This window comes from Molothrus ater, chromosome 27 (genome assembly GCF_012460135.2).
Source record: "Molothrus ater isolate BHLD 08-10-18 breed brown headed cowbird chromosome 27, BPBGC_Mater_1.1, whole genome shotgun sequence".
Lineage (NCBI taxonomy): Eukaryota > Metazoa > Chordata > Aves > Passeriformes > Icteridae > Molothrus > Molothrus ater.
In genome coordinates this window covers 163,136-185,211 of record NC_050504.2, presented here as the reverse complement: position 1 = coordinate 185,211, position 22,076 = coordinate 163,136, and the positions used below count along the sequence as shown (strand labels likewise).

At 44.6% G+C, this 22,076-nt stretch overlaps 1 protein-coding gene across 5 annotated transcripts in view; it reads left to right on the top strand.

Annotated features, from left to right (window-relative positions):
• Positions 1-3,921: 3,921 nt before the first annotated feature.
• Positions 3,922-22,076, top strand: part of TLK2 (tousled like kinase 2) — a 43,075-nt gene continuing 24,920 nt past the window's right edge. For 2 of the 5 annotated variants that reach the window (XM_054517426.1, XM_054517425.1), the window contains exons 1-7: positions 3,923-4,391; positions 6,218-6,306; positions 8,049-8,114; positions 14,675-14,746; positions 17,130-17,199; positions 18,217-18,260; positions 19,342-19,437. In XM_054517426.1, the coding sequence (XP_054373401.1) occupies positions 6,226-6,306; positions 8,049-8,114; positions 14,675-14,746; positions 17,130-17,199; positions 18,217-18,260; positions 19,342-19,437 (429 nt within the window). In that variant the 5' untranslated portion in view covers positions 3,923-4,391; positions 6,218-6,225. Of the gene's footprint in view, positions 4,392-6,217; positions 6,307-8,048; positions 8,115-14,674; positions 14,747-17,129; positions 17,200-18,216; positions 18,261-19,341; positions 19,438-22,076 lie in introns of all 5 variants that reach the window. The other 3 variants (XM_036398745.2, XM_036398744.2, XM_054517424.1) reach the window with 3 other exon arrangements.

Sequence of the window (22,076 nt, the reverse complement as noted above, 5' to 3'; positions counted from 1 at the left end):
TACATTGTTTTAGTTTTGAGGCTTTATAAGCTTTTAGAAGTAGTATCTTAGAAGTTGACATTAGAATTTTTAATTGAATCAGAAAATTTCCTGTACAAAATGATGAACTATTTACATATTACAGCCACTTTGAAGAGCAAACCTTTCCCTGTAAGAACAGAAACAGCTGACCTTTTCTGACCAGAAGCACCTTCTGATAAGTTGGCTTTCCTTATTGAAAAAAACAACAACAAAAAAAACCACCCAAAAAGCCAAACAAACAAACAAAAAAACCCCACACAAAACAAAAAATCCACCAACATAAAACAAACAAAAACACTCCACCAATTCTCTGCTGAGTCCAAACCTGGGGGATCAGCTCCCAGGAGAGAATATGTCATAAAAAGTAGTCCAATTGTGATGTGTCAACACTGATAATTATATTTTTACCTGAGAGACCTTTGCTGTTCCAGGGAGCCCAATCTCACATGTGCTGGCACAGCACAGTTGGAAGTGTTGTACCAGGCTGGGCTGTGCAGTGCATCTCTGTTCAGAGCTGTGTCCTGATGAAGTGTAGGAGGAAAAAGTTCTGAGATCACTGGGAAATTTATCCAGTGACTTCCTTCCTACTGTTATCTGACAAACTTTTCTAAAAATCCCTTGTACCTACCTGTACTCTGCTGACAGCAAGCGGGATCCTTAAAGGCTGCTCTGAAATTCCTGCTTACAGCCAGAAATACAGTTACAACTTGTTGATTCCTTCCCTCTCTGTGCCACGAAGGGACCAGCTGCCATGTCTGGTGTGAGGTGCAATTTTGGCATCTTGGAAAGGAAATTGAAGCTGGAAGTATTGCTCTGAGCAGCTCTTCAGAGGATGAAGGTGGAGAAGACCATCGTTCAGTGTGCAGCAGAGGAGTGTCAGGAAGGATATGACTACAGCGAGGATGAGCTTCTGGACACGCAGGAGCAGAGCTGAGGTAGCAGAGCACTTGGACTGCAAAACACAAGGGCTGCCTTTACAGAATGTGCTGAAGGGAATGTGCCCCAGTCCTGAATTTGGGAGTGAGAAGAGAAACCTCAATTATTTCAGAGGAATGCAGGGCAGGAGAGGGGGAGTCACAGGAGGAGGACAGTGCAACCTGAGTTTATCTGTTCCTTATCAGATGTCACCACCTTCTGTTCTAGCCTGACCCGGCAGAGCCCAGGGCTGTTGCCATGGGTCCTCTGACAGGCCTGGAACTCAGTGGTGCATCAAGGGATGTCTAGGAAAGCATCCTGGCTGCAGTGGATTCTCCAGGAGGCTCTCCCTGGGAATTTGGTCCTGCTGGAGGGAAGGAGAAGAGGGGAATTGGTCTGTGATTTCAGTGAAAATGACAGTGAGCAAACGACCATCAGGAAATGACAGAGGTTATGGCTGCTCCATCCCTGAAAGTGTAAAAGAACAGGTTGGATGGGGCTCAGAGCAACCCGGTCTGGTGGAAGATGTCCCTGTCCGTGGTAGAGGGTGGGACAGGACCTTTGGGGACCTTTCCAACATAAACCATTCTGTGATTCTGTGACAGCAAAAGTTTCTTCTGGTGGCCTACATGGAAATACTGATGGCATTGTGATACCTGGCAATGCAGTCCCTAGCAATGTATGGAGAAGGAGGAGGAAGTGCCCCATCAAGCGCTGTCAAAAAAGCACAGGAGAAAAATTAGACCAAAATGATCCCCTATAACCCCTAAAACACAAAGGTGGGGGACAGTACCATGGATTGGTTGCTGCTGGTGTCCAATTCTGGCACTCTGAGGGGGTGAACTGCTCCGTTTGGAGTTGGAGGTGTTTCTTAGGGCAGTGAAGTCCAGAAGAGCTAGAGGGTTCAGTAAGTCAGTCCCTTTATTAGGTGTAACAGCTTCCACAACTCCTCCTCTCTCCACCCAAAATCAAACTGAAATGCACTAATGAAATTTAAACCTCCTTGAACAATGTTCACTGCAAGTGGTCCTAATTAATGTTGCCTAAATGGCTGTAATTAGCTACCAGCTGATGGAATATTTACTCCAGGATTTTTTCTTTAAAAACACAACCCAACACAGACACAAACAACTATTTATTTAATTATTTATTTTACAAATTCCTACCACTGATCATGCTGAAAATGTGACTTACAGAGCAGGAGCTGAAACTGGAGTGGCTCTTGTACTGAAAAAAAATCAGATTAAAGCACAGGAAAAGCAGCTTGCACAAGCAGGCAGCACTCCCAGAGCCATTTGCTGCACCAACGTAACAAAGTACAATAAATTAGCAATTTTAAAATAACAGTTTCCCCCATCGCCTTGCAGGAGCAGTTTTTCCACGATGCTCTGCCGGCTCCTCTCCACATCTCTTTTGCCAAACTAGTCGGCTCCAGATCGGTCATAAATCGCTCGATGTCACGTAGTGAAGGGGAGGGGATGGAGCTCCCTCTGTGTTCCCAGCCTTGGCAAATCCTTTATCGAGCTCCAGGAACCTCCGTTCCCATTGCTAATCCGCGCCTGCCTCCCCTTGGACAGGCCTGGCCACTTCCTTTCCCAACAACCCTGTCCTGCTTGTTTGCTTTAGGAAAGCTGATTCAGCCTTGGAGCGAGCGGGTGCAACACCCGCAGCGCTTTGGGTCCTGCCCCTGCTGCCTGCCGAATGAACTGCAGTGGAATTGCTTCATTCCAGCTGGAACAAGACCTATCTTTAGTAATTTTGGGGCCTCTTTTCCCGGCTGTGGTGACAGTTTGGCCTTGGAAAGGCGAGAGTGTGTCTTGGGGGCTGCTGAGGCACCCGAGTTGTGTCTCACAGATGATATACCTGTTGGATCAGCCCCGAACCAGGGGCCCGGCCCATTCCATGTGGTGTTCCCAGGGGGCAAGGATGGAGTGGGGATCAGCTGGGGGTGCTGAGGTGCCCTTGCACCCTTTACTCCAGGGGATGAGGGTGGTTTAGGGAGTGAGATTGCTCGTGGGTGTGTAAGATGGAGACTGGAGAGGAGGTGAAGAACTGGGGGGTGGGATGTCATACCTGCACCCCCTCTCTGGGGCATCCTGAGACAGGGGGGAGGTCAACCTTTGCTACCCTGGTGGTGGCATGTCCCTAGGCCTGCCCTGCCCCACCCCCAGGCCCTGGCTGGATCTGACCCCCTCCTTGTGCCTGTCATGCCCCAGCACCCTCTGCCCCCTGACCCTTGCTGCCCCTCCATCTGTGATCACCCCCTGCCCCACCTTCCTGACCCTCAGCCCTGACCTCACCCCAAGGCTGGATCCAACCCCTGCGTTGTGCCTGCCCCCTCATCCCTCCATGACCCCATAGTCCACCTTGACATTCTGTTGCCCCTCAGCCCTGTCTGACCACCCTCCATATGTCCTGCGCCCCCCAGGCCTTCCCTGACCCCCAGGCCCTTCTGACCCCGCCTTGTGCCTACCACCCCAGTCCCCCTGACCCCACGGGACTCTGAACCTCTGCTTCCTGCCCACACGTGTATTACTCCCCAGTGCCACCCAGGCCTGTCCCCATCCCAAAGCCAGATCTGAACTGCCCTTGAGCCTGCTGCCCCTTCAGCCCCCCCGAATCCCGTAACCCCATGGTCCATCCTGAGCCCTTGCTGCTTTCCCAGACCTGTGTGACACCTGCCATGCCCCCTGCCCCTTCAGACCTGCCCTGAGCCGCAGGTCCAAATGAGGGCCAAGCCCCACCCCAGATCCCGTAGAACTCTGATCCCCTGCTGCCCCCCTGCCCTGTGTGGCCCCCCCATTCCTCCTGCCCTGTCCGACCTGCCCTGACCCCCAGGCCCCACTGACCCCCCCCACCTGCCGCCCCCGCCCCTCCCTCCGCCCCCTCAGGCCCCACCCCATTCAAGCCACGCCCCCTGACCCCCCTCCCCCCTCCCGCCGCGCAAGTCTCGCGAGACGCGGCGCGGTTTCCCCAGCGCGTGTGCCCCCATCGGCCGGGCCGGGCCCAGCGCCGCGGGGCGGGAGGGACGAGGGGCCGCACCTGCCCCGGCCCCACCGCGCCTGCCGGCCCCGTGCACCCCCCGCCCCGCCCGCCCGCCCCACCTGGCCGCCGGGTCTTCCCGCGAGGCCTTTGTCCTGCCGCCGCCGGCCCGCGCGCTCTCCGGCCCGGCCAGGCCCCTCACGCGAGGCCGGGGATCTGCGGCCTACTCCCAGCCCGGAGCCTTCCCTCTCCACCCCTCGACACCCTTCCCCTCCGCCCTTCTCAGCCTCAGTGCCCGCGGTTGAAGCCGCGGAGCCGCCCCCGGCCTCTTCTTCCCGCCCGTGCCGCCGCCGCCGCAGCAGGTTCCCTCCCTCCCTCCTCCTGCTGCTGCTCCTGCCCCCGGCGGCGGCGGGATCCGCGCGGTGCCCGGGGAGCGCTGGGCCGGGCGGCGGCGGCAGGAGCGGCAGCGCCAGGTGAGACCCCCAGGGGCGGCGGGGGCAGCGTGGGGACACCTCTCGCCTCGTCTCCGCCCGGCCCGAGAGTGGGTGGGGGCGGCCACGGGGAAGGCGGTGGCGGGGGCTGGTACCGCGGGCCGGCCCGGGTCACGGTGAGAGGGCCGCGGCCTGAGACCCAGGGCGGCGGCAGCGCGGCCTGGGCCCCTCGCCGGGCACGAAGCAGCGCAGGCCCCGCGGCCCGGCCCGGCCTGGCGGGCGGGGGTGAGAGCTGGGGGCGGCGGAGGGGCATGGCCTGCGAAGCCTCGGGATGAGGGTTGAGGCGGTGCTGGAGGGGAGGAGGAAGAGGCCGAGGCGGTGCAGCAGCTGGCAGTGGGGCAAGGCTGCTTGCTTGGCAGCTGGTGCGTCTGCGTCCCGAGTGGGTAGGAGAGGGGTGTTGGAAATCCCCTCCCAGGAGGACAGGAGGGAATGCCAGCCCTGCCTGGAGGGGTGCAACGGGTCCCGGAGCAGCCCCCGGTGGGGGGGAACTTGTGTCAGCCCCTTTCCCAGAGCAGCATCCCGGTGTGGGGATGCAATTCCCTGCGGATGGTCGCCCCATGATGGACGAGAGCCCTGGGAGCTCTTGAACATCTTGGCCTTTGCGGCTTGTCTGTCATTTTCCTCGCTACCCAGATTTCCTGTTTTGAAAACTGGGCTGAGAGCTTTGTTGGGCTTTTAGAGCCTGTGGCAGAAATATGGATGTTTAATAACCACGTTTAGGATCCCATTAGTTTTTGAAGCTTGGGACTGATTTGGGAGAGCAGTTGAGAATGCCCCCGGATGGATTCACTTTGCCCCTGTGATTTGGAGCCGCAGTGTTTGGAGGAAGCAGCAGGGACAAAATGGACAGTTCATAAAAGGAACAATTGTGCACTGCCTGTTCTAGAGGGCACTTGCTGCCCTTCAAGAACTTTCCTCATCTCATATGCTCTTTACACAGCAAATCTTTATCTTCTGTTTCTGGCCTTTTTATTTTTTTCTACCTTAGTCCAGAAAATGAAACTGGAACAGACATTTCTGGAAATGAACTTGATTGGTGCAGTTGGGAAGATGTGATTCACAGTTATAATGAACGGTGAATTTTGTCCCATTTTTTTCTCAGTTCAGGATTTGAATTATGTATTTCCTGATTTTTAGCCTGTTTACACAGTAATGCAGGGTAAATTTTTAACCCTTCAAATAAGGCCATCCATAGTGTTGGGTTGCCAAGAGGTACCCCAGGTACATCCCGGGTATAAAAGGTGCTATTATTTTAGAAGTATCTGATGCTTTACCTTGTAAATTAAAAGGTTTAATCGTGCGTTATTTTCTTTTTATAATCCTATTCTGTGCTTGGAAGAAGCAAAGCTGTTATCAGTGAAATCTGGAGTTCATGGAGCTTGAGTATTTCCAGGATTGGCCAAAAATAAATTATGGGCTAAAGAATGTTGCTTTTTTTTTTTCTAGTCATGCAGCACGGATGAAAAGCTCTGAAGCTTTTAGTCATAACACTCTGGTCCCATGTTTTCGTTTTAATAAAGCATCCAGTGGGAAAATGTGTCATAATTTGTTTCTTGGACTTAGAGATCTTGAAATGGCTGGTACAACAGAGGAGAGGAAACTCCAGCAGGGTTATGGTTTAAATACTGTAATATGGTGGCAAAGTCATGTTGTTACTACGTGGTAATCTTGCATTTCTCTTGCAAGAAAATGCTCTCTACACGGTTGTCCTGCAGAATAGGCACTTTTAAGTTTCATCAGTGGCACGGAATACTAAATGTCTCTCTCCTTTCCTTGCATTTCATAATCTGAGTGTTATTCTTCCATAGCAGCAGAAATGATGGAAGAATTGCATAGCCTGGACCCACGCAGGCAGGAGCTCCTGGAGGCCAGGTTCACTGGGGTTGGGGTTGCCAAGGTGAGTGTGAGTACCTGTAGTGACAGGTATGACTGCTTAGCCATCCTGCCTTGTGCTTTGATTGGGTTTTTTGATTTCTACATGGGTAATTTTTCTTTGCAAAGAGATTCTATGTCACTTGTTGTGTTTTGAACTCTAACATGTGAAGTATGTTAGAGAGGAATGAAAATGGGATCTCTGAGCAGATGTTTTGCTGTACAGAAGATTTTGGGCTCTAATTAAGTTCTTAGGAATTGTTCCATCTTAAGGCATCTTGTATGCCCAAAAAACTCCATGACGACTTTGTAGAACTGGGAAGCTCATCTGGCCATTCCTTTTTCCAAGAATACCTTTGAGAGCTGAATTTGGCTGCTGATGGGATACAGTTTCAAGTGTTGTGTGTTGAATACAACACATAACCAGACTGAAACATTGAGTCATATTCTTTGGGGTACAGGAGCTAAAATTTTCTACCCCATCAGATGGAACACACAAAAAATGTGTTTGCATGGCAGCTCCCCTGTGTCTGATCCACAACCTGCCAATAAAATCCCATCTTTATCCTCATGTACAGCTTCCACTTGGTCAGGCACTATCTAAAGCAAGGCACCTGAGTAACAACCTTGTGTCATTGCTTGGTGTCTTGGCATTAAGCTGTGAGTGCTCAAGGTGCTGGCAGTGTTAATGTCAGACTTTCTGAGCAATGAAATGGTGACAGAACTCATTTAAAACTAGGTCAGGGATAATGAGTTAATTTTTGAGGGAGATACTGAATTTTGAACATGAAGGTAAAGCAACACATCATTAGATGATTTTCTAAAGCCACTTAAAATTATTTTGAGATAAAACCTTGTAGATGGCGCATTTCTCAGGAAAACACAAAGTGATTCAAAACTTGAAAAGAGTTTTGTTTGAATTTTCGCTTTTCTTTCTGCTCTGCCTCTCAGACAGAGTTGAGTCTGGGAAGAGAGCAAAAGGAAGCCAAATGCTCAGCTGTAAGAAAGATTAACACTAGAAGTTAAGAGGTAACAATTTCAGTTGCTGAAGTAAGAGTGTGGGGATTTTTTATCTTTTCCCCTACTCTTAAAACTTTTAGCATATTAAGTTCTTTTTATTGCATGAAAGTTGATGGCATTTACTGTACTGTGATCTTGTTTCATACAATGTTACAACTTTTCATGTACTTTATCACCTGTTTCTTGCCTCTTTTTCCCCATTTTGTCACTTCAGAATCTTTAGCTGTGCCAGTGCAGATAAACCCAAACATCTTACTAGAACAGCTAAAAGCATAGACACTGGTATAGCTTTAAAGCAGTGCCAATGTAGTCAGCTTTCACAAAGAATGTTAGGAACTCTTCCTTTTAAAGGAATAACCTTTGAGAGATACAGGAAAGCAAATCTTAATTATGTTTCCAATATGTTTGGAGCAGAAAGTACATGCCCTTTTCTGTTAGGGGTGAATATTGAAAACTCGTTTTTAAAGCAATCCAGGGAAAAAAGCCTCATTTGTTGGAGGCCTCACTTTGAGCAAAGCTCTTCTGTTACTGAGTTTTATTTTTACCTGTTGTTACACGGTTTTACGTTGTACTAGCCAGTAAACTGTTAAAGTGCATTACACTTACTGCAAACAATATATTTATTTACTTGCATTCTTGCTAATTTGCAATAGATCTGCCAACCATTGATATAAATTAGCATGACTCTACTATGTTGCAGCAAATTTTGGTTGCAATATTAATTTCAGCTACTACATTCCCTCCCAGGTTGGTGCTTCAAATTCCCTCCCTACCCCCCCAAGCCTCCGTCCGTCATGCTCCGCACTGGCATTGGTAGGTCACTGTCTTAAAGGGAATATATTGGGAAAGCTGTGATACAATTTTGTGTGATTCAGCTAAGATTTTTAGCTGGCTCCAATGAAATGTTTAACAAAAGAACCGTGGAGTAAGTGAGTGCCATCTAGTGGGACAGGGCCTGGCCCATCCTCCTGGGATGGAAGGTATCTGGTGCTGTTTATTGCATAAAAGGAAGAAGTGTCATCTCAGATGTGATTGGATGAAGGCAGCAGACAGTTGTACTGAGCTTCCTGCCTTCCTCCCACTGGGTGTATCTTGCTGTGTATGGATTCTTTCTTTAATGTTTAGCAGCACAGAGTATATTTTGGACCTGTATAAAATGAAAGCGTTCGTTTATACCTTAATACAACTTCAGCTTCAAGCCCACAGTTCCTCTGTGTTGTTAAAGAGCAGCTATAAGTGTTTGGAGGTATGAATGAGAGCAAGCTGATCTAGAGCAAGTTTTCAGGCTGGAGACTAGAAAAAACTTCTAGCCATCAGAGTAATGGGATTCTGGAAGAGCTTTCCAGTAAGAACCGTAGAGGATAGAAATCCTAAACTGTTTTGGAAACAACTGTGTGCTTGTCACCTCCTGTGGTAGCTGAAGGCACAACCCAATGACCAAGGTCATTCGCAGCTCCAAAAGCCTCAAAGTTCTGTTGCAAGTCTGTGATGAAGTTTTTTACTTGGTAGCTGAAGAATGTATCTCACTAGAAGCTTGGAGTTAATTCATTGAAACAAATTTATGAGCAAGGAATGTTTCTAGGCAACTGTTATAATCCTGTGCTTCACCCATGTCACTAGATAGCTTCATAAAGCTGGTGATGCTTTAGATGTCTATTCTTGCCATATGGTGAAGTGCCATTCTTCACTAAATTCCCAGAGCAAGTCCCTGAATTAACACATGACACTGACATTGACTGTTCCTGCTTATTTAGCTCCTGTTTATATTTACATACTGGGAAAACCTAAGTGTATATTCCCATGAGGCATTATGCTGACTAGACATCTTCCTTAGGTCAGGAGGCCCAGGAGAAAAAAATGTGAGTTGTTTCTCTAGATAATATTGTTTAATTTAGTCTGTTCTCATCATCTGCATCCCTTCCTCCTATTTGAGTGCTGCCTTTAAGTTATCAGGCAGGTTAACTTGAAGGGATTTGTGTCATTTCCACAGACTTTTCCTGGGTAAGAATTTAAATCAGTAATTGTGATGGGTGAACCTGCATTTGTACACAGCCTGTCTCAGGCTTAACCAGGGTGGATCTGCACAGCAGCACATGTATCTCTACAAGTTTGGTTTTCAAAAGATCTCTGAACCAAGCCCTGTGTGCCACTTTTATAGTTAAACTAAAATGGCTGAAGTACTTCTAGGGAGCATAGTTGGGCTGTAGGAATCTTGTAGATCCATCTGGCCGTGCCAGAATTTAAAAAGTCTTGGTCTTGGTAGCTAGTGCTCTCTTTCCTCCTGCTTTGAGGTAATGATGCAGGATATATGCGGCCAAAGAATTGTTCATAAAGAATAGTATTTGCTTGGATTAGTTTGGTTTTTACTTATTCTCTGTAACTTTTGAAGTCTTGATCACTTCAGCAACTCCAGTTCTGTGATGTACTCAGCAATAGTTTTAGCAGCAAGGTTACCATGTGGAGAATTCGTGTTTGAGGATAATCATATCTTCCTTGGAGGGAAGTGGTGCTGCACAGTGGTGGTCCCCAACAAGTGTCATAGGCCATGAGAAGAACCAGTTAATAAGAGTTGTAAAACTTAGAATTTAATTTTACAGCTCCTGCAGAGTGTGCCAGGACTTTATGCCAGATACTTGAAAATTGTTTGGATGCTTCTGTGTGCAACATTACTTCGAATGTGTTGTCTGGCTGCTAGAGCCCAGAAATAGTTGTCAGATCTCAGTCCTATTTCTGCTCCTAGGATGAGTCGCATGACCCTTCTGTCCAGTTTGCCATCAGTAAAGTAAAAATACCATCTTTCCAATCGTAGAGAACTCTCGAAGCATAATGGAAGCCAAGCAAATCCTGCTTGCCCATCTGATAGAGTGGAGTTCACCTGTGAACATCTGAGAGTAGATTAACTTCTCGTGGCAAAAAGACCTCAGTGATTTGGGGATTTCATTATCAGTAATACTGAGCTTTTCTAAAAGTCCAGTTAAGAAGTAGGTTGTAATTCTCATACTTACATGATGCTTGAAATAAGATAAGAATATGTTAATTAAACCTGACATAGTAGCACTACACCAGAGTAACTGTAGAGCCATATGACCATTTCACTTTGGTGTAAACCTGTGTGGAGTCAGCACTAACCTTTAGTGGAATGAAGGATTGACTCTTTGCCTTTGAAATCCATTGATCTGCTACAGAATTCAGAGGAACTTGGTTATCCTGGCTTGAGGTAATGATGCATGTCTATCTCCATGTCTCCTTCATTTAGACAGCAAGGGAATTTGCAGTGCATGTTGTTGTACGCCTGTGTTGGGGACTCTGGCTAGGCAGCTGGAATTCCTAGAGCTCCCTTTCAGTACAAGGAATTGGAGAGCACAAAATGGAGACTGCCCAGTTAGAGTTGTGGAGTGATGGATCATTTCTGGGAAGTTGGGGAGGCTGTGGAAATGTACAAGTCATGGGAGGCAGAGATGGTAAGGAGGCTGAGTCTGCTTGGTGTTGTTCTAGATGATCTGGTGGGAGCTATTAGCAGGATAAGTTGTTTCTTTAGAAGTCTCAGCCATTGAAGCCTCACTGTGGGCTTTCCAGGGGCTCTGGCAAAGGGAGAAATGACTAACCAGCTCCTGTGAGTGGCCAGATTTTATATTCTTGCCTCTTGAGTAGGAGTCTTCAAAGTGCCTGCTGCTGTTGCATCCAATTCTCAACATGGAGGCTTTATTGTGCATAGGTAGGTCACAGACTTTGAAGCAGCAGTTGATAGGTGAATCACCAGGGAAAAAAGCATGCCAGCTTATCTTGGAGAGAAATTCCTTGTGGAGGAGGAAGTGTATGCTGTTTTTTGTGCTTGTCATTTGGGTAAACACTATAGGTACTATTAGCTTGTTTCAGATGACCCACGTATTTTGAATTTTTGCTGAGCCACATCACCAATTGCCCTGACAGGGCACAGTGGATGAGTGGGCTGGAAGTGAGAGCAGAGAAGTGCAGTATTATCCCAAAGTGGTCTGTGCTAGAAAAATCAGAACTTCTGGAATAAAATTCATAAGCCTTATCTGTATAAACTATTGCATGTATATTATGCGCTAATATGCACCCTGCTACTTCCCTGGCAATATACTCATGTTAATGTTCTTTGCTTACTTCAGGTTTTTTTTTTTTTTCAAAATTCACGTTCATTCCTTCAATTCCTTTTGTGTCATGTCCACTTAAAAATTGTATGCTAAATTAAGTACTGAACATTTATCCCAAGTCAGTTGCTGAGTTAAATATAAACAGTCAGGAATGCTAAAATATAAATTTGAAGCATTTTTTATAGACACACTGACTGTTAACTGAAGGGACATACTCGGCTGTATGGTTTCTCACATCCATGCCTAAACTTGTTGCTATAAGCAGCTGATACTAATTTTACACATAGCTCCATGTTATCTGGATAATCAGGAAAACTTGCTTTTCCTTTCTCTTGACATATTACATGAGAAGAGGTGCAGCTGAGCACGAGGTCATGTTCCTGGAACATCCTAGGTATTGCATCTTTGTTGCTTTGAGTACAGCACATTCTAGTGGATAATTTGGGTTTCCATAGCCAAAATACCTCAAAACAAGACTTTTTGCCAACTTTGCCAAGTTTAGCTCTTGTCTGTAAAGGTCTTATCCTTTAGACTAAGAAAAGTGTCAGTGGAAGGTCCTCTTAAATGTAAGCAGGGAAAGGGAAAGTGATGCATTTGCTCCATTGCATGGGTCAAAACATGTCTACAAAGAATTAATTATGCATTTGTTCATAAATCAATACATGTGACAGTGAAATTGCAGGATACCTGTAGACAATGACAAGCTGTTCTGTTCCAGTTCCGTAATGAAGAAGTTGGTTCCTTTTCACCCTTTCTACTACTGCACTGAGTTGAATTTTACCACATCATCAGTGTAGGTTCTAGAGGAAGATTTGAAATAAAGAAAAAAAAAGGGGGGGGCGGTGTTCTGGTCAAGAATCTGACCAGCATCGAACTCCCCTTTTATTAATGTGAGACATGGTTTTGATTCCAGCTAGTAGAGCTAAAAATTTCCCATGCAGGGTAGTCAGTGCAGGTACTTGTAGTACTGAAAGTAAGAAAAACATTGTGGATTTTGTATTAGGCATTTTCCAGCTGCTTGCATCCCAGAACTTTACATTAAGATGCAAACTGAGTGGATTTCTTGGACAAGATAAACTTGTATTTCTGCAAAAAGTGTTAGTATAATTTTTAGCTATAAGTGGCCCCATCAGTTTATTTTCCAGGTGATCCCAGAATACAGGGGCCTTGCAGAAGAGTTGTCCTGTGTATGCCACTGATATTCCCCTTCAATCATAATGTTCATGGAAAGTTCAAATGTGGTGTTTTTGAAACAGCTGCTCCTGTCATTTGCTCTCCATCTGCACAATGGAGGCAGCGAGATTTAAGCAAATGTGGAAACAACTTTGACTTTCATCTTTACAATGTCAGAACCCCAGTGTGAGCCCAGCAAACACTCATTTGGAGAGATGCTCCTGTGTCTCACAAAGTTCTCACCTGGCACAGAAGTTTGATTGGTGCCTCAGATATGCTGTTGGGGTTGGAGTTCCTGAGAGAACAGACAGATTTTGGAGAGCAGCATTTGTGCAGTTATAAACAAGTTTTTTTCATGAGTGAAAGGATTCACTTTCTGTTGCCACTTGCCATAAGATTTTATAATTTTTTTAGCAGTGAGACTTTCATGTGGATGTAGCTAAGGTTAATGTTGGCACTTCTGTTAAGTCCTGTTGGCCCAGGAGTAAGTACCTGGAATAACCAAGAGTTGTACCTATAACATATGTGAGCCATCACATTGGGTGGTAAGGAGCTTGTTGCTTTGCTTAAAAGAAACTATTGCTGAACAGATGAAGTGAAACATTTTTTCTGGTCCTGAGCTATTTGTGTGATCCTTTGAAGGGATAATAGTATGGCTTAAAGAATGTAAACCTGCAATTTTTCCTTAGAGAATCCTAAATATTCAGCTTCTTGAGCTATTCAGGTGTTGGGGTTTCTTTTTTTTTTTTTTTTTTAGCAACTGAGCGTGTTGTTTTAGGAGAACTGAATTTGATATTTAACACTCACAGTGAACACAGAAGGTAAACGTCTACTTTCGGCACATGCCTGCTTGGGAATTTAGGTTAGTAATAGCTAGACTATGTCACAATTTGATAGTGGTGTTTGTCCCTTGAACAGGGGAGAGAGAACTGATCTATTAAAAAATTATCTAGTGTGGGGTTCCTCTGTGGTGTTAAGGCTTCTCCCCCACTCCACCACTTGAGTCTTCTGCTCAAGTGTATGATGAGAAGTGGCTTTGCTTTGAGGAAAGATTGATTAGTGGGAAGTGGTTACTGCAAAGTTAAAAATGCTAAAATAGAATGCATCTTGGGAAAAGATGCTCACAAGTTATTAATTGAGAAGTGGCTTTATCATGTCATTCTTCCTGTTAATACATTCCATCATTAATTGTGAATCTTGTTTTTACATCTTTGTCAAATTTGTCTTAATTTCTTAAGTTAGATCTGTAGGAGGATACTTTTGTGTCAGGATAAAACACAGTGACTTTGCATGATTCACTTTTTCCTTTTAAAACCAGTTTTATTAGAGATCTTAAATAATTTTCAAACTACTTGGATATGTAAAAATGCAGACGTGTATCCAGCAGAGCCTGCAGAGATGCAGCAGACTCTTGAGGTACCTGGTTACAATTTTGGTAAATCTTTTCTCGTCTCCTGAGTTTCTGCTTTGGCCTGGTGGGAGCAGCTACTCTGCGGGCAGGTCACACATGGGTCCATAAAATAGCCAAGTGGGAAAGGTTATATTATGGGTACCAGTTGTACTGCTCTTAACACAAGTTTCACTTGTTCACTTTCTTAGTGTTGAAAAAAGCATAAAATGACACATTTAAATCAACGGTACGACCAGCATCTGGTAACAGTAATAGCTGGCTTGCCCAGATGAGGATGTGTCTAAATGCTTAGCTCAGGGTCAAGCAGATGCCTGTCTGGAGAGCTGAGCTTGGAACTCCTGCTACTCAACAAATTCGGTTTTCTTCCTCAAGCCTTAGGCTTCTAAAAATAGCACCTTGGCTATTTTGTGGATGTGGGTAAATAGACCAGTTAGGAAACGAACTGATGCAGAAATACTCCAAAGGCTGGATCATTATCCTGAGAAAAAAATGTTGAACAAGCCAACTGTCCTGCTGCAAATGTCTTCTGAAGCCTCTTAGTGCCCCATCCCTTGTCTGGGAGTTTGACCCATGGTGCTGCTGTAACTGTAGTTAGCCCAGAGACAGTGTTTTTTAGGATGGGTCTGCCTTGTAGAGAGGTTGTTTCTAACAGTCTGCTTGCTTTTCACTAGGGTCCGTTAAATAGTGAGTCTTCCAACCAGAGCTTGTGCAGCGTGGGCTCTCTGAGTGATAAAGAATTGGAGGTAAGCAGGCACAACTGCTTGGGTAGTTGGGTTTAAGGTGAACATGATCCATCTGAAAGCATGGAAGAAATTGTGAGAGTCAGTGACAGTCGTCTTAGTTTGGAGAGTGAAAGGGACCAGGGAAGTATTTAGCTTGACCCTGCAGGCTTTCAGCTTCTCTGTGAAGCTCCTCCTCGAAGCTTCCCACCATTCCAGGAAGGTTTTATCTAATCCCAAACGCAGCATTTGTAAAAGCTCAACTTGGGAAGCTGTTTTCAGCTCATTGGGATACGTTTTTGGATACACATAAAAGGCCAGAGAGCATTAATGGAAAAGTTTGCCATATCTATCAAAAAATGTGAGTTTGCCTAAGCCTGTACAAGGCAGAGCATTTTGTGCATTACTCTGTGAAAGTGTGGGGAGGTGAAAATTGATGCTTTGTCCATGGTTAGTCTCACTTCTTTAGGATTAACTATTTCAAAATACTCATCAAAGCAGAAAATGAATTGTCTTTAGATTTTTATTCTAAAATCTAAATCTAATTTTATTCTAAAATTGTGTTAGTAAACCAAAACCTCAAATAAGAGTGCATTTTCTTATGCATTTCTTATGAACTTCCCCCATAGTTACCAGGTAAGTTTTGGGTCATATTTCCCTCTATTATATGGCAGTACTAGTGTGAGGGGATTTTAGGAATGCAGTATCTTAAACTCCATAAAGTAAGAGTAGTTAATAGTGAAAATTTGAGTATTCATTCTTTTAATTGTTTTTCTTTTTAATGTACTTCTGTGGAGAGATATAAATTGACCAAGCTGACGTATTCGAATCTCCCATTCCTTGCTTTTTCAGTCTGTTACGGATAATGTTGTGTGTCATTTTTATTATGTAAGTACTTGAATGGAAAAACAACTTAAACTGATTCTCATTAATATGCTCACAGCTCCATGGAGGCTGTAATGGAGCCTGTGGTGTTACAGTCACGCCAACGCTGTTCAGGAGCTGCTCTTCACTACACACTGAAGAGGCAATGTCTCTGACTTTTACACATAGAGGGGCTGGAGCAGCAAGTCTCTAGGTGGTTTTGGAGTTTTCAGTCCCCTCATTCTAAAAAAGTACCTTGCAGACACAATAGCCACCTTTGTCTTAACATCCCCTCCATCATCTTACCAAAACAGCACTGTCTGTGAGTGCCCAGCTGGTAACATGGGGCTGTAGATGTCCAGCACCCACTGGGAACACACAGCCAGGTTTAGATTCAACTTTATCCTTTTTATCCTACTAAAGGAAGGAGATTGATTTCTGTGCTCGGTATGAGTAAGTCTTTTGGTGTAGAGATCTTTAAAGAGGGTACTTGAGATTTGGGTTTCCAAAGAGCATGAAACTTAGGTTTATCACAGACTCTCTGGCCATGGCTTTCCCTTCCCCAGAGCTGTGTTTTGCACAGTGTTTTTCTCCCTGCCCCCAGGCTATAGTTCAGTGGTGGCTGCATACAGCTTGGGAATTATTTGGGGCAATTTTAAAATGACAGTGGTAATGAGAATGACAAGACATCTCTTTCCAGCAACCTCAGTGAGCTGCTTCCAGCAGTGCTTCCCAATGTCTTCAGCAGGTTTGGCCACAGATGTGATCCTGGTGATGGGGAAAGCACCAGGGTCTCCTCCATTCTCATGTTTAGGCTTGCTAGCCTCATACAGACAGATAGGCAGGACACTTTTGGAGCCCTCAGGCCTGTCAACTGTGCTCTATGTTGTGCCTGTGCATAAATAAATTGATTGTGCATAAATCCACTGATCAGCTGCCCATCAGGTCTCTGGGTGCTCACAGAAATGGCCCATGCAACTGACCCATGACTTTGATGAGAGCTGGTGAGGATTAAACAGAAGTCTAAGTGAATTGCTGCATCTGTAACAGCTTTGTCTTGCCTGCTGTCCTGGGATAGTTCTTGCAGCCATCTGCAGTGGGCTTTGAGAAGAAGCATTACCTGCAGGCAAAGTGAATTGGCTGAAGAGACTGTGATTGGTCTGCAGATTTGGATGTCAGTACTTAAACCTCTCATCATTATTCCCCTTGTACCGGTACTGTGATCGCCTTGAAGGGGTTTACATAGGTTTTTATAAATGTTGAGCTTGCTCTGCTAACCCGGTAAGGTCACTGGCTTGCAGCAGCTAAAATAGAAAAAATAAATTACCCTCCTGTTAACCACATTCTCTCCCTCTGCAGCATATCTATGAGAAGGTAGCAACTCTTTGAGAGCAGTTGTTTCTTTAAGTACCAGCAATAGAAAGAAATTAACCAGAGAAATGAAATGGCCGCTGGGGATATAGAACAGATCATCGTGTTTGGACATTTTCTTTAAATCTTGGAATAACTGCAGTAACGTTAATTTTGAAGTATTGTTTAACAGACTCCCGAGAAAAAGCAGAATGACCAGAGGAATAGGAAGAGGAAAGCAGAAGCCTACGAGACCAGTCAAGGTAATCCATGCTGCGACCCTGCCATAGGATTGCCGCTTGCTTGGTAACTTGGGCACAATGTGCACAGGCAGTGTCCTAGGAAACTAATGGCTCTTCTCAAGGGTGTGTCAGGCAGCTTATTATAAACTACTCCATGATGGTGTATTCTCTTCTGGGAGCCTTGTTACCCTTATTGGCAGGAAAATACTTGGTTTATTTGCACAAACTCTTGCATTTTTATGGGACAGGCTGCCCAGAGGTTTCGTATTCTGCTCCCAAGTGCTGTTTTGGTCCTGTGTTGCTACATATACAGCAGCCAGACTTCCGAATACAGTCTGTATTGCTTTCCGAGACACGTGCCTGCCTTGTTGGAGCAAATTTTCACCATGACAAATCAGGAACAAGCTGTGCCTAAGCAGGCAGTGCTGTCCTGAATGGAAAACCTGGTGTGTTCAATCCAAGTTCACATTCTCTAGCAAATGGGCAGAGGGGCAGATTTTGAGTTCTTTCATTCTTCAACAAGAAAGTAATGAGAATTGTGTTGACAGGGCTGCTTTGATAATATGATAGTAAGAAAAAAGGACTAGGTTTTAATGAGCTGATGTTAAGCCACTGCTAATTATCTCTCAAACTCTTACAGGAATGCTTGTGAGAGATCTAATATGCAGTAATTTAGCTGAAGGTGGAGGAGTAAAAGTACCGTTTGCTCTCTCCTTATCTTGAAGGAAATTTTGAAGAACCTATGCAACAGTCAGACCTTCAGTGTTTTCTAAGTACTTCAGCAAGTGCAAATGCTGTTTGATTGGATCTGACATGTTTGGAATTGAGAGTTAATTGAATTGTCAACTGTAGAGCCTCCCAAAAACAGCACAAGGGCTGTAACCCTGGGGCGGGTTTTTGTTGTGCGGAAGCTTTGTTGTGATAGGTGTTGTACTGAACAGGAAAAGGAGTGTCAAGATGTAGGAGGAGATTTTTAGGATGGCATGGTAACTTCTCTAAAGTACAACTCTTATTTTAGTCCTTTGCTTTCTTTTTTAGGGAAAGGCACTCCTAGAGGACATAAAATTAGTGATTATTTTGAGGTAAGAATCTTTTCATTGACAAATCTGCCTTAATTCACATTTTGCAAAATCTGTGGATAGCAATTTGTCATGTGACGTGTTACTGATCTGTCATTGGGATCATGGATTGGTGATGTCCACCTGATATGCTCAGATCTGATTAGGCAGAGGATATGAAGAAATTTATTTTTAAATTAATAGTTAGTTGAACAGTTGATAGGGCATTTTTTTCATTTAAGTGTAGGTTTGAGGTTGATTTCCATTGGAACCTCTCTCTCAGTTGAGGATATCTCTAGGTTTGCAAAAAATTTTGGTAAGGATCCAGAGCTGCAAAAGAGCCCACCTTCACAACCCTGCTGATTGGAGTGGGAAGTTGTTTACAGGGTTCCCTCTTAAGAAAAACTTCTCATGGGAGGCTGGTGCCATAGGGGGCAAACCCCTCCCCAAACAGTGATGGACATTCTAAAATCAGTATTCTTTTTGCACTGCATAATATCTGAAACTTTTCTAGGTCTGCACAATCCAGAGCTGTAGCTTTTCTCTTAAGTTTGTTCTTTATTTTTTGGAGGAGCTTGGAGTCAGAAATTAAGTGCTTATTAGTGCTTACTTCTTTCCCGGGTAAATTTTTTTATGAGCAGTACACTGTAGGGGTTTCTGTACCAACTGGAGCAGTGCCCCAGCTCCTTACCTCTCCTGCCTCTTAACACTGACTGGCACAGGTGCTTCAGTGGAGATGAACATTACCTACCACTCCTGTGGTACATATCAGACACGTCTCCTCACAGGGAATGGGCTTCCTAATTCCAGAGAGTAAATAACTGATCTATGGCCAAGCATGCAGGTTTATATCTTCTTGAGTTACAAAGGAAGATGTACTCAGGGAAAATACAATGGTGTTTGTTTTAGGTACTTCAGTTATTTTGGAAGCTCTGTGAACTGTTAAGGTTTTCCTCTTAATTTATCTTCAGTTTATGTAAACTATTCCCTGAAGCCTATACAGCTTCATTTTTAAGGTGAATGTGTTTCTTTTGTCTGTGTAAATTTTGGTTAAATGTAGTATCTCTGTGGAAATCCTGATGATCAAATCTGTTTGTGTGCCCAGTTTGCTGGGGGCAGTGGCCCAGGAACCAGTCCTGGCAGAAGTGTGCCGCCCGTCGCCAGATCCTCTCCGCAGCATTCCCTGTCCAACCCCTTGCCGGTGAGTGTTCTTGGGGACACAGTTGGTGGCCTGGCATCGGTTAACTTGGTGGCCATGCTTCAGACAGGTAATACAAGGTTCTGTCTCTTGGTGAGTGATTTGGCTTGTTCTCCACTTTAAATCTGAAACTGGGTTCTGAGAGCGAAGCCATGTCTAGGACCCTGGGACAGCAGCTAGTCCAGCCATAACTGTCAGGAATATCTGAGCTTAAATTGTACAGGATGAATGTTTCTAACGTGCTGCCTGAGTACAGAGGGATGTCGGTCCTTAATAAAGGTGGAACTGACCTGTTAGTTACCCTTTATTCTATTGTAGCTCATGAACTCCATGGAGTCGGGAGTATGTTGTGTATTTGTGCAGCACTATCAGGGCTATTCTGATTTTGATTGGACCCCTTGGGTATCTTGAACAATGTGCCCACCATAATTATTTTGGGAAGGCCTTTTACTTCTGTTCATGTGCACAAGACTTGCAAGGGGCATTAGCAAAAGCTTCCAGAGACATGTGTATACATGCTCAGCTGGTGCTGGTTTTTGGCATGTAATTCCACTTTACTTGCAGCATTTCTGTGAGGTCTGGATGTGAAGAAGTAACACGTGTTTTTAAAGCATTTTAGGACAGAGCAGCTAAAAAAAATTGTTGCAACTAGCAGAGCAGTATTTAGAGGCTCTGTTGCCTGGGCTTTAGTATTGACTGGGCCCCTCTTTAAAAATTTTCAGCATTTATTGAGTGTCACAAAAGACTGGAGACATTGTGGGAAAGGTTGGGATTCCCAAAACCAAATGCAAAGTCTCTGGGGATTACATTATTCTGCAGAGACCTTTGCTGAATGTACTGAACTAAACTCCAACACTGAACACTGCTCAGAATTCCATGTGTTGATAGATTTCAGAAGGTTTGCAATGATGCTTGAAGGGAGAGCTTCATGTACACTTCTAGATACTTTTTAATGTTTCTAAAAATTAAAATAGATCTTATTAATTGAATGGACTTTCATGCTGTCATTTATCAATTCACTAACACATCTCTTTAAAGAGAAGTTAATGAAAAAATAGCATCTCTGAATGTTGCAGATGTGTGAGGGATTAGGGACAATTCTTTATTCCAGCAGAATAAATAATCCACAATGGAGCAAGTGGATTCTTCCTGTGGATTTCTTCTTCTATGCTTGTATATGTTGAATGGGTAAAAGTTGAACAGAGTGTTTCTGATGAATATTGATTTCACAGTTAGTTTCAGCCAGGCCAGTTTGTCTCTCTCCTTACACAGGTGCTTATCTGCTGTTCTTTCCTCTTGCAGCTAAACCTGTGATGTTTGCTTATTCATAACAAACTATTCTGGGCCTTTGCAAGATCTGTCCTCTTCTTACAAACTGAATGTCAATGCTTTGATCTAATCCCAAAAAAATGGGGGAATGAGTGAAAATTGGAGGACACTGAGTCTTACCCATTACAGGTGTTAGTAATGATCTTGGAAGGAAGCAGAGTGTTAAAATGTCTTTCACATGATACAAACCTCCTCCAGATCTGAATTTATCTGTACTGTACTGGAAAATTTCTGCAATCAGAACTTGCAGAGGAATTGTAATGGCCTCAGGATGTAACTACTTCTCTTCAAATCTCTTGGCTGATTTGAATTGCCTCACTTCTCATTGATTAGAATGATCTGCAGGTCTTGAGACTCTTGTGAGGCCACTCTCAGGCACAAGCATTCTTTTGGGGAAGGAAGCACACTCTTGGAATTGGTAATGTTAACCAGAAAACAGGTTGCAGTTTAGGTTTTTAAGAAAAACTGAAGCCTGACCTGACTCTTTGCTTTCTCTGAGGCATTTGCCTGGCCTGGAGTTACAGCTTGGAAGGACTTGCATGATTATTACCCAGATTGCCAAGTTTTAGCAGTGATGGTGTGGCTTTGGAAGCCAGGGCATTGAGATGCTGTGTGCTGTGATCAGTGTAGCTCAGATGATTCTTCTTGTTAAACTCAGTTCCTCTACCACAGTTGGAAAACTAATCTACTACAGGACAAAGGAGCTAGCCCTTAAGAGATGTAATGGACCTTTAAAAAAGGATTTTGGTAATGAATTAGTACTTCTCTTACCTTGCAGGAGATGAGCCCCAGCTGTAATGATAGAAGTGAGCATACCCTGGTGTCTGGGTCCTAGACATGGTTAGATTGCTGCCATTTAGCACTTCTGACTCAGTTTACTTTGCCAGAATAGCAACGTATCATGAAATTGGCTGTTTGAAAATGAGTCCTTAAGAAACATAAAAAATCATAATTGTGAATGCATTGACCGCAATCCCAATGTAGATTTTTCGACCTGCAATCTATTTTGCTCCACTGACTGTGAAGGACATGTGTTTGCAAAGGAGGAGAATGTGTTAACTGACAAGGAAGTCTGTCCTGTGTGTTCATTTGTTAGGGTTTTTTCCAATTGTTAACTTCATTTCCTTGTTGCTGTCTGCCGTTGGAACAATGACTGCAGGAGTCCTGTGTGAGTTATCAGATCCTCACCATGCTGCCTGCTCATTCCTGAGCTGCTGCTTCGCTGACAACAGTTTTGGCAGAGTCAGAGAATCGCTTCTTTTAATTAAAAAAAAAAAAAAAGTAGTTCATTGTCTGTTTTTTGACTGTGTTGC